We start from the raw sequence: 12,108 nt of genomic DNA on the forward strand, positions 1-12,108 counted from the left end.
GAGAGCTGCGAGCGCTGCTCCAGCCTCCGGAGCGCGGCCAGCCGGGACCATGGGGCAGGTGGCTTGGAAGGCTTTATTCCTGTCGCTTTTTGACTATAAAACGGAGAAATACGTCATTGCCAAGAACAAGAAGGTGGGGATCCTCTACCGAGTGGTGCAGCTCTCCGTGCTGGCTTACCTGGTGGGGTAAGGATCACCCTGTGTTTCACGTGCTGCTGGGGTTGCCTTTGCTTGCTGTGCTGTGTAAAGATCAATGTAGGATACTCTGCACACAGAGACAGCCTGCTGTGCCTCCTGATTTTAATGCAGATAGCCAGGCATGTTGGTACAGCTGGATTTTGTAATGTTTAGTAGGTTATATCTGGTTTTTCACCTACCAGGGATCTCTAGATTCGGCTCTACCTTTCAGATTAAGGTCTGGTTAAAAATAGCCCTTGTGCCATTGTGGCTTTGTACTGCATTATTTATACCTTTATTTCTGTGTTCGGTGGGAATGGTGCCAAACCTTAACACCTGACTCATTAGGAACAGTAGCATTTATGGCCACGGTGCTGAGCCTTGGGACACACCTGGGTTATCTGCAGGACAGCATGACATGCTCAAGCCTAAACGGGAGGGAACCCAGCAGAAAGTGGGAGATTTCTTTGCTGGAGTGGGCTGCAGCAGCCGGGACTGTGGGGGCTGAGGCAGCGGGAATTTTGGCTGCCTTGCATTCATTTCAGAGCAGGGCGAGCTGGCATGGAAATAGCTGGAGCAGCACTCAGGAAAGGCCCAGTTCTGTAAGAGGCTGGTCACACTGGTGTGTAATGGGCACGGTGATAGTCCTTGCAGGCTCAGACTCGGAATTATCCAACCTATGTGATGCTTGTGCCATCGCTTCCTGAGGCTTTTCAGAATGTGGTAGCTAAGTCTGTACCCTCTTTGTGCTTCTGAGTCCCTTCACCTTTCTTACACCTCGTGTTTTCACTGATTAAATATAGCAGAGTCATTTTTACGTGCTGGGTTTATTTATAGAAGGCTGTGCAGTCCCAGAGCCTGCTCTAGTGAAATCTCAGCAGTCTGGCATGGACTGGCTGCTAAAGGAGCAATCCTGTGGATAACACTGCCGAGGACAGCAAGAGAAGTAAGCAAAGCCTTTCCTTGGACTGCTTGGCAAGGCAGCAGCAGCTCTCCCAGTAGCTCTCCCAGGTGTGCAGTCAGGTTGTTACCATGACACCAGCTTACAAAAGATCCTGTATCCAGATGAGAATATTCCCTACAGGTTAGGAGTATCCAGCTCACCTGCAGGAGTTGCATCTCCCCAGCCATGGATTGTTGCTGACTGGCAGCCCAGTGACAAGGGGCTAAAGTGGGAGAGTTGTGCACTTGTGAAAACAGCCACACTCTTCACTGCAACCTGCAAAAGCTTGTTTTGTTTCTCATCTCGAGGAAAGCAGAGCCCTGTCCTCCCTCTTTCCTTTTCTGAGGTTGCTGAGTGTAGCACAGGACAGTGAGGGGGGAGGCTTTGGTTTTTTACCTCATGACCAGTTGTTACGTATTCCCCTGCTGTGGATAAGCCCAGCTTGTGTCAAAGAGTTTATTCTGTATCTGTGGCAGCAGTTGCAGAGGGTTTGGTGTCATTGGCATGCTTTGATTTACTCTTGGATGGTATTTGACCTTGGGGTGAATCTCCTCTGGTTGACTTGTTCCCTGAACCCCCCCTAATGCTGCTGCCTGCTGTGTTCACACAGGTGGGTGTTTGTTGTCAAGAAAGGCTACCAGGACACAGACACATCTCTCCAGAGCTCTGTCATCACCAAGCTGAAAGGGGTGGCCTTCACCAACACCTCGGAGCTGGGGGAGAGGCTGTGGGATGTCGCAGACTACGTCATCCCTCCACAGGTTGGCATCACCCCGTTGCTGTTTTCTCTGCCACTCAGCTTCCAGCGTGATTGAAGTGATGTATCCAGGTCTTCCCTGTGGATAATCCAGGAGCTGGACCACAAGAAGGCAATGCTGGGGCTTCTCTTAGGTCTTTCCTGCAAATACTAAAGCAACCTGGTTTCTCAGGTCCGTGATGTTTGGGAAGCAGAAATCCCGTGGATTTCTCAGCTGAGCAGTGTCTGCTCACCTCTGTTCCTGGATTAGAACAGGTGTGCACAGAGCAGGGGGAGGTGGAAAGAAAATGTGGTGCAATTAAGAGTGATGAGGGTTGCTGGAAACGTGTCTGGTTAAACCTGCCCTGCTGCTTCCTTGGCTTGGACACAGTGAGATGCACAGGGGAGAGGTGGCAGCAGATGTGGCCCAACAACAGTTGGAATTTGCCCAGCTGTGCTTGCCAGGGGCAGTTGTGCTTTCCCTGCATGGAAGGGTGTGAGGGGAAACCCAGGGTCCTGTGCTGACAGGGCAGAAAGCTATAAATTGAACAATTTAACTGCCTGTACATAAGAATAAAACTTCCCTTCCTCCTGCTGCGCTCCCCAGACCTGTGACTGTGCTCTCTGCTTCCACCAGTTTCAGTGCAAAGCCTCAGCCCCACGTGTGCTGTGCAGCAGGAGGGTTGGGAATGTGCTTGTGCTGCCTCAGTCCCAGCCTTGGGGCCATTGAACAAGTGGCTGGGGTGCACACCCAGGGATGAAATGGTGGCACTGACCAGTATTTGAACTTGCCATGTGTTTCTCCTGTGCCTCAATGGTTTTGTTACTGCATGTTGGCTTACTGGGAAGCCTTGCAGTGTGGTGGGCTGAGTGAAGAGAACCAGCTCTGCCCCTGGGCTGCTGTGCTGTGCCACCCAGCTGGCTGGGCTGTGGCTTCAGGAGCACAAATATTGTGCCCGGGGGTCCACTTGCCTCCGGCAGCCTCAGGGTGTTAGACCATGGGCTCACAGTGATGTCTGTGGGCTGTGAGACCACAAAGCCTCACAAGCTTTCCTGCCCCATGTGTGAATTGGTGTTTCACTGCTGCACATCTCAGCTCAGCCGTGAGCTGCATCCTGCCTGGGTTTTGAGGAGTTCCTGAATGCCTGCTGCCAGTGCACTGAGTGCTCTGCTGACTGCTGTGTGATCTCTGTCATGGCACCTTGGGCAGAAGGGTCCTGGTGGGTCTGGGTGGGCTGGTGTGTGCTGGAGAGACCTGGGTAGTGGAGCAGGAGGCAGTGAGGGCTGGGAGAAACCCTGTCTCCTCCAAGCTCTGTTCTCACAGAGGGAAACCCGAGATCTCCGATTTTTATCTGCAGCAGGCAGGGCTGTGTGTTGGAAGGGGGTTTCTGTGGTGAGTGTGGGAGTTTTGTGAGAGATGCTCAGGGCTGCCCTGCCTCCCCCCAGGACCGTGGGCTGGCTCTCATGGTTGTGTGTGCACCCACAGCAGGAGGGACCTCATCCAAACAAATATGCAGACAAAGGGTGCTGTTGTATCTCAGCCTGAAAGCCCTCTGAAGAGAGGGAGGTTGTACTCTTCTGCAGAGAGCTGCATCCTCCTTGTAACAAGTACTTTGAAAATAAACCAGGTTTTCTAACCTTTCCTGCTTTACTCTGTTTATTTTAGGGTGAAAGCGTCTTCTTTGTCATGACGAATCTGATCGTGACCCCAAACCAGAGACAAGCCACCTGTCCTGAGGTAGGAAGAACTGAGCCCCTTGGCCCCCAGACCCCTACAAAACCAGGGGTAAGAACTGACAGAGGACTCCTGGGGAGCAACGACCAGAGGAAGGGCGGAAGGCGAACGGTTTTTCTCTGTAGTGTGATATCTCAGCTGGGAAATCAGACTGGTTACTGCAAACCTGGGAGGCTCAGCTGTCTTAATTTCCAGAGGCACTGATCTTGTAGAGCCTTCCTGACTTGAGGTGAAGGTGTTGGATTTCTGCCCAAACCAGGCAGTGATTGCTCAGGGTCAGAGAAGGCCGTGGGAAAACAGCTTGGAGGTGACTCAGTGTAGTTACGGGTAGAGGAGACTCTCTAAGAGCCCCATCCTGGGAAGGGCTGAACACTCAGGCTTTCATTACCTTCCAGACACAGGAGGGTTCTTAGCACCTTCCAGAACATGCCCCGTGGGCCAGAGGTGTGAGGTCTTTATGTCATGTGGAAATGTCCTCTGTGGAGACGTGGCTGGGGGAGGAGGGGCTGGCAGTGCAGGGAGCGCTGTGTCCCTCTGGCAGAGGTGGATTTTCCAGGGCCGGGAGCACAGCTGGATTGTTGAGGACACGGCTGTCCTCTAGTGGCTGCAGGAACCCACCGTGCAGCCGGGAGAGGGGCAGTTTTGGGCTGGAGAGCTCCTAGCTTAGATCCCCGAGGTAGGGTTATCTCTTAGGGTGAAGTACCTGGTTTTGGTGAGTGCCAGGTAACGTTTGGGTTTTTTCACAGTCTGTCCCTCTCCAGACTGAGCAGAACCCAAAATCAGGACTGTGTGTGAATCCTGGTGCTCCTGGTGGTGTGATATGCCAAGCTGTTTGCATGACCCACAGTTACCACTTCAGCTGCATCTTTTTAGTGTTCATATTGAAAGGGAGTAAACAGTGTTAGCTTGAATTTTACTAAATAGCTTCAACTTTGTAAGTTTGTAGTTCTTACCTAAACATTGGTTAATGATAGGAAGAAGGAATTACATTAACAAAACATGCAGTTGTGTTCAGTGACCTTTACACCCCAGAGGACTAAAACAACAGAAGATTGTTTAGGTAGACAAAACTAAATCAAGTTATCTTTAACTAAAGATTTGATGTTGATGTCTTGTAAAAATAAGATCTGAAACTATTTCAAGGATTGTGATTCTGTTGCACTTTGCAGAGTGCCAGCATTCCCGATGCCCTGTGTCACAAGGACGAGGACTGCCTGGAAGGGGAAGCAGTGGTGGCTGGCAATGGTAAGGGAAGGGTCCTTCCTCCTGTGCTGTGTTTGGTGTCCTCAGCCTGGTTACACTCCCAGAGATCTCTGATTACAGAGAGCAGCAAAGCCTTTCCTTTCTTTACTATCTTCCATTGAGTTGCTGCCTTGCTTACAGCTCTGCGGTGGCTGGGCCGGGGCACCCCGGGCTGCTCAGAGAAGCAACAAGAGAGTGTTTGTTCCAGCTGAGATGCCCTTTCACAGCAGGGAGGAGAGAGAAAATCATTTATTTTCATGTGCCCTGTAGGCAAGGAGAGGAGGTGACTGCTCTGTGTGACCTTTTCTGTGTGTCTGCTCGCAGGGGTTAAGACTGGCCGTTGTTTGAAAGACAGGGACAGCACCAGAGGGACTTGTGAGATACTGGCCTGGTGCCCAGTGGAGAAAAGATCCAAGCCCAAGTACGTGGCCGTCCTATCCTGTTTCCAAGCTTGAGTTGCTTGGCTTGTGTGTCACTCAGGGCAGTTTCTGTGTTCCCTCTGCTTGGGTGCTTGCTGAATGTTGGCTGTTCAGGGCAGGAGGGAGCTCTGCAAGGTCCCCATGGCAGGACTGGCCCTCTGCTCCCCCTGCTTAGCTCACTGGCTGTCCCAGGGCTGTTCCCAGCTCTCAGGGTGTCCCTTAAACCTGCACCCTCCTCACCAACTCCTTGCTGGCAGTGTGGGAAAAGTGGCATGGCTGGCCTGGTGCCATCCAACCCGTTGGATGAGGCTGTTTCTAAAATGGCAATTCAAGATTTAGCATGTGGGCAGGGTACAAATCTAAGACAGAGAACAAACCTTTCTTTTCCAGGAAACCACTTCTTGGCAGTGCAGAAAACTTCACTGTTTACATCAAGAACTCGATTCGCTTCCCCAAGTTTAAGTTCTCCAAGTAAGTGCAGGTGCTCAGAGATCCCTCTGTCCTCTCCACCATGGAACCAATAACCTCTGTTTGCTCCACTGTCCTTCTCCTGCTGGAGGGCTGGGCTGGGGAGGTGGGTATTCCCTCTGCTTTGGCTTCAGGCTGTGCAGAAACAAGGAGATAATGAGGGCTTGGAGCTTCTCAGAGAGCAACTGGGAAAAGGAAGGCTGTCCTTCCCCAGGTGAGGTCTGGTGGCTCCTACAGCTTGGGATGCAGCACAGCTCCTAAGGCAGATGGACCTGGCATAGTCCTGAGCTGCTTCTGCTCAACAGATATTCCTCCTCTTCCATAAAAATGACAGTGCCTGGACAAGGCTCGGAAAAATGCAAATTTAAAAATAGTTGTTTGCTTTTGCTGCTGCAGAATGAGCAAACTAAAGCAGTGTAGAAAGGAGTGTGTTCTGGTTATTCTCCTGGGCTCAGATAGGCATTTCTAGCATCCTTATTGGTTTGCCTTGAGAAGCCAGGTGGCCCTGGAGCAGTCTGGCAACCTGCTCCATGCCAGTCCTTTCTTGAGCCCAGATCCAGATGGCCAAGTCCCTGTCTGTCCTGGAGGTCATTTTGGGAGGGGCAGGCTGCTTTCCCTGGGCCAGCAGTGGGGCGGCTTATGGGGTGACAGGGCTGGTGGCACGGGGCCATTTCTGGGCTGTTGGAAAAATCTGTTGTCTCTGCAGTCTTGGTGCAGGCTGTGGAGGCAAGGAAAGAGGGGGATAAGGCAGATTTCCCTGTTCTCTACATGCAGGATGAACGTGCTGGCAACTGACAATGAGTCCTACCTGAAGACCTGCCGCTACAGCGCCGAGCACCCCTACTGCCCCATCTTCGTGCTGGGGAACATCGTCCGCTGGGCCGGGGGCGACTTCCAGGAAATGGCCTTGGGGGTAGGAGTGTCCCTTGGGCTCACATGTCTGCCCAACTGGCTGTTCTGTGTGCTGGGTGGCCGTGAGGGAAGTCACTGCCCACTGCCCAGGGAACTGCTCCTGTCCAGGCTGCTCTGGAGAGATGGCAGTGCTTAAAGTCAAGCTGGTCCCACTTATCCTGTCCCCAGGGAATGGGAGGCAGGGTGATGTGGGTCCTCTGGAAGAGCTAGTCAGGTCAGTTATCTGTTATTCTGCCCAAACCTCTGCCAGCAGGGATTCTTTGTTTAATTTCAGCATTACTGCATCATTGGTTTAAACCCAGAACTTACTTTAGGAACTCTGTCCCTGTATAAAAAAGAATCTTCTCAATTGAAGTATGTTACAGCCACTTAAATTAGTAAAATCAGTGTCCTGGAAGAAAGCTCTTCAGATATGAGCACAGGAAAGGCTGAGGTTGTGTGTAGAGTAATGGGATTAATATCACACAGTTGAACTCAGCCCATCCAGGGGTGTGTGTGCTCATGTCTGGGACCAGAAGTGCAGCTGTTTTTGTCCCTGGGGAAAACTCGCCCAAGGGCCTGACAAATTTGAAGACACTTTAACTGAACTAAGTTTAAACAACTCACCCTGTCTCTCTCTTTTGTTAAGGGTGGTGTGATAGGAATTCAGATTGAATGGAACTGTGATCTTGATAAAGCCCCTTCTGAATGTAATCCTCACTATTCTTTTAGCCGGCTGGATAACAAGTCTGCAGAAACGTCCATCTCTTCTGGGTACAACTTCAGGTGGGTAAAGAGGAGGCCATGATCAGTACTGCAGTTGGGCTGGGCTGGTTTGACTTCAGGAGTTGGAGGTTGGCAGTGGAGTGGCACCAGCCTGTGCCAGGCACTGCCCCAGCCAAGCACAGTGCGCTGCAGGGGAAGGAGGGAGGGAATTGTGCTCCTGGCAGGCTAAAGTTGGTTTTGACAGGGGAACAGATCTGCTTGAAGAGACAAGGGAATTCAGAGGGGCAGATGGAGTTAAGACCAGCATTGCTGTGCTCCAGGTTTGCCAAATATTACCGGGATGCTGAGGGGGTCGACTACCGGACGCTCATCAAAGCCTACGGAATCCGCTTCGATGTGATGGTGAATGGCAAGGTGAGGTCCCAGGCCAGAATATTCCAGAGCATGGAGACAAAAAACTTGGGGACATTTCTCAGTGGGAAGGCAGCTCTGGGAGGAGGGAAGCCTCTCTGGCTTGTCATAGGAAAGGGCTCTTTCCATCTGTCCATGTGGAGCTAACCCTGCATTAGAGAGATGACCTGGAATGCAGCTGAGCCTGCACCTCCTCTACCTAAAAGCAGGCTCATTTAAAGCCCAACAGAAGTAAATACACCTCAGAGACTTATTTCTATGCATATGCACTGCAGGAAAAAAAAAAAGCCTAATCCAGGGATGATGCAAGCTCAGAACTGCAGCCAGGGACAGTTGGATCTGAGGCACACACAGACCTTTAGCCTCCAAGATTGTTCACTGCAGATCTGCTTTGGTTGTGTCTGCTCCATGGGAACAAAACACACCCACAGGCAGCAGCAGCAGCTTCCCCTGGGCAGTACCACACCCTTCAGTTTGTTCTGTGAGTTGTTCTCTCACCGATTCCTTCATGACTTTTCTTCTTCCAGGCAGGGAAATTTAACATCATTCCCACCGTTATCAACATCAGTTCGGGGCTGGCGCTCATGGGAGCAGTAAGTGAATGTTTTGTCTCAAAGTATCATATTGGGACCCAGACCCCTCCTGTATCTGTGAGGAGGAGAAATATAATATATATACCCCATAAAATGGTTGGAGGATGAATGAAAACAGAGCTTCTATGAGTTATTCTTTAATTAATGCTCATTGCTAACAAGATCAGAACACTTCCTCTTCTATTCCAAAGATAAAACACAAGTTCTTTCTCTTTGCAGGGAGCCTTCTTTTGTGACCTGGTGTTGCTGTATCTGATTAAGAAGAGTAACTTCTATCGAGGCAAAAAGTACGAGGAAGTGAAGTAAGTGGGCTTGGCTTTGTGTTAAATGTCATGGGTTGTCGTTATGAGTAATAGAAATAGGAGGAGATACAGGAGCAGAGTAACTGTCAATGGCAAACAAAGACCCACTCCAGGGAAATATATTCCTCCAAATGAGTTTAGCCAAGTTTCTGGCCCCCTCTGTAATTCACTGCTGCAGTGAGCTGGGGAGCAAAGGCAGCTGCTCTGTCAGGGCTGGACTGTCAATGACCTTGTACTGTTGGTCCCCAGTGACTGAGGGTGAAATTGGGGCAGCTCCAAAAGCCTCATGAAATGGAGATATGGGGATTAGCTGTACAGAGGGTCCTCTGGGGTAAGATATGACTGGCCTGGCTGGGAACCTCTTAATTCATGTTGCTTCCTAAAATAAAACCAGCCTGCTTGCCCTGTCTGTCACCTGTGCTTGTTTCCTCAGGTCCAATTCCAGGAAGTCATTGTCTAGTCCGACACCGAATGGGAATCAGAGCCCAGACCAGCTGGGTGGGCTCTAAGCACAGTGGTGGCTCTGCCAGCTGGACTTGTGCTCCAGGAAAACCACACAGGTGTGAAACCACACCAGCACTGGGAGGTGGAGATCAGGGATACTGTCTGTTACCAGGATTCCCAGAGGAAAAAAATGTCCTATAAAGACTGCCTTTCTTCCCTGAGATTTCCCTGGTATCCTGAGCTTGCAACAGTGTGTCATCACTATGGATTTATAAAAGGATTTTATAAAAGGACAAGGAAGGCACCAAATGAATGTTTTTATATCCACTGATAGATATATCTGTACCTACACCAATAGCCAGTGTTGTCCTGTGGCTGTGCTTTGATTCCATCTGTGGAAGAGCCATGATGGGAACCACCAGTGGCACTTTGAGAAGGGCTGAGGCTGAGATCCAACCTGTCTCCTGCTCCGCTGCCTTCCAGCTCCTGCCTGTGTGACGTGCGTGGTCAGGCGTGAAGCAGCAGGACTGCTCAGGTGCAGGGAAATGTGGAATTTGAACAGCTCTCAGAGCTGGGGAAGGGGCTGTTGTCCTGCAGGGGCTGTGGCAGGGTGGGACAGTCACTCCCATGGGGGTGTTGTAACCATTAGGGCTGAAAACGGTGCTTCTCCAGGAAAAGCCTTCCCAAGGTGCTCCGCTCGTCTCAGGAACAGCAGGAGCAGGTCCTGCCCAGCTCTGCACGGACAACCATGGCTGGGGCCCAGCTGCCTCACCTGCTGCCCCATCCCTGCTCCCAGCTGGCTCAGAGAACCAACATTTCAGAGCCCAGGGCAGGGAAGAGCAGCAAGGCAGGGACAGGCAGTTTTGGGGTTCACAGTGAGAGAAACGGGGGTTAATGCGCTGAAAAGCAACACGGCCCTGGGAGCACCTGCACAGGGGTGGGTTTAAGTTCTGCCTCCTTTGTTCAGTGCCTGGTTTCATTTGCTCTGTATTGTCCTTCCTGCATCACTTACCAATTGCTCGTGGTGGGCAGGTCTGGATGGGACACTTAAAGCTTCTGTGTTTCTCATAGTACCCTGAACTGCACTGCAGATGGAAAAGGGGAGCTTTGCCAGGCTACCCCAAATCCACCAACAGCAGGGAGATTTAAAGACATCTGTGCTACTTCAGTGCTCTGGTAACTTCCAGGAAATACAAGTGCTTCTTTGTTTCTCAGCAGAGAAATCAGTCTCACTGCAGCCCATTTTGTCAGTTTATGCTCGCATGGAGATGTAACTAATTTCTGAAAAGGGCTTATGGAACATCATTGTTTAAACTTTGCATTTTGTTGAGCTGACAGGAACTGACTCACCAGCTCCTGAAGACAGCAGTGAATCAATATTTCTGCCTCATTTAGAGCTTGCACAGCATGGCTGAGCAGAGTTCTGGAAGTGCTGACAGTCACCACTTACTGGGAGTCCTTGTGATAATTGATTGAATGTTTCTGTGCACTCTCTGAATACCAAGATTTAAGGGCTCCTGCTGCAGTGTCCTTACACATTTCTGGACAGAGGGAAGGTGGCCTTCAGGGAGCTGCTGCCATTGAGTGTCTGCACAAATGGCACCAGCAGCTGCACCCACCTCTGCTTTCACTTCTTTGAAGCAGTTGTTCTGAGGTACAGGTTGATTCTAAATTAAAATTCACATGTTAGCAGTGTCAAACTCTGAATCCAGTCATTGATAGTAACCCCACCCAGCCTAGTTCACTCCCTCTGCTTCTGTGTATTGAGCCAAAAATGTAGCTAGAAAATAGAACTAAGCAGGTAAGGACTAAGGAGGTAATTTAGGATAAGCTGTGTACCTCTGACTTCATCCAAAACCTCCTCTCTTCGTGCCAGAAGCCTCTTCTCTAGGCAAACACCACTCACCATGTGTGTAACTGCACTACTCAGGCCTTTTAGTGTTACCAATACAGCAGCCCAGGCTTTTGACTGTCAGGGGTTAACTCTAGTTGAGTAATTTTCAGATGGTGAAATACATGGTGAACCCCACATGTGGCATCAAGCCCAGGTACAACCCATGGAGACCAAGTTGCTCATCACAACATGCAGAGCTGACTGTGCTCTGCTGAAACCACTGTTTTAACTTGACAAAACAACCTCCTCTTGTCAGAGGACCAAAGCTATTTCCTGAATTTAAGTCCTCGGGCCTCCAAAATTCCCCAGAACGTTTCCCTTCTTTCTACTGTTTAACACAATTCCCACAACCCTTGCTGTTAATAAAACATAACCAGATTCCTTCTCAGGAGCTTGTTTCTTGAGTTTGAATTTTTTTTTCTCATTGTATTTAACTTAGAGCAATAAAATGTGTCCCTTTAGGGCAGTGCTCCTGTTCTGTATAGGGTGTATCAAGTTTCACACATCACCTTCTCTTGGTGACACTCTGAGGTAAGAAAGTCAGCTGAGCAGGGGCAGGGCTAGAGGAAAAGTATTACCTGTGTGGTGGTTGAATTGTCCTCTCTGGAACCACAATGCTGCACTGGTCACTTATAGAACATGCCAGCAGGTTCACAGGGGTGTTGGTTGTCTGTGGGTCATTTGACACAGCAGTACTAAAAATGAGTGAAGTGTCTGACTTGTGAGAGCACCATTTAGTGACTTTTCTGGTGGCCAGTGTCATTTTCGGTTACATGTACAGACAGCAATTGTGGGAGAGAACATTTGCACTAGCAACTCAGATACATTTCTGGACCAAACCTTTACTTACACCTAATTACAGGGGTCAGTGGATTATTTCAGAGCTGTTACACACTGCTCCAGCAGGATTTGTGTGTAGGGGCAGGCAGCAAATCCAGAGGGGACTGTAACTGGTGTGTCTTACCCAAAGAAAGGATACGAGGGATTACATTAACCAAACCCGCATCTGTGTCTGCATTTAGGGACAGAAACTATCCCTTAGCCAGCAAACAAACACTCACAGGAGGCATCCAAGTGGTGCTTCACATTCAGTTTTAATTAGAACAGTGCTACTGATTAATTTGTAC

General features: G+C 50.1%; 2 protein-coding genes across 3 annotated transcripts in view; both read left to right on the top strand.

The window, feature by feature from the left end:
• P2RX5 (purinergic receptor P2X 5) lies at positions 1-11,362 on the top strand. 2 transcript variants are annotated; one of them, XM_018076730.2, is made up of 12 exons: positions 1-186; positions 1,731-1,881; positions 3,523-3,594; positions 4,761-4,836; positions 5,158-5,254; positions 5,643-5,723; positions 6,495-6,633; positions 7,261-7,397; positions 7,658-7,751; positions 8,276-8,341; positions 8,561-8,643; positions 9,078-11,362. In XM_018076730.2, the coding sequence occupies exons 1-12, from the start codon at positions 50-52 to the stop codon at positions 9,286-9,288; spliced, it is 1,344 nt and encodes a 447-aa protein (XP_017932219.1). In that variant the 5' UTR covers positions 1-49; the 3' UTR covers positions 9,289-11,362. The 2 variants fall into 2 exon arrangements, with proteins under 2 accessions (XP_017932219.1, XP_029817204.1); XM_029961344.1 differs by lacking the exon at positions 9,078-11,362 and having other exon boundaries at positions 12-186; positions 8,561-8,647.
• Positions 11,118-12,108, top strand: part of TAX1BP3 (Tax1 binding protein 3) — a 6,179-nt gene continuing 5,188 nt past the window's right edge. Inside the window, exon 1 of the mRNA XM_029961295.1 lies at positions 11,118-11,135. Coding sequence (XP_029817155.1) covers positions 11,118-11,135 — 18 coding nt within the window. The remainder of the gene's footprint in view (positions 11,136-12,108) is intronic.

Source organism: Manacus vitellinus, unplaced genomic scaffold, assembly GCF_001715985.3.
Source record: "Manacus vitellinus isolate BGI_N305 unplaced genomic scaffold, ASM171598v3 scaffold_32_pilon, whole genome shotgun sequence".
Classification (NCBI taxonomy): Eukaryota; Metazoa; Chordata; class Aves; order Passeriformes; family Pipridae; genus Manacus; species Manacus vitellinus.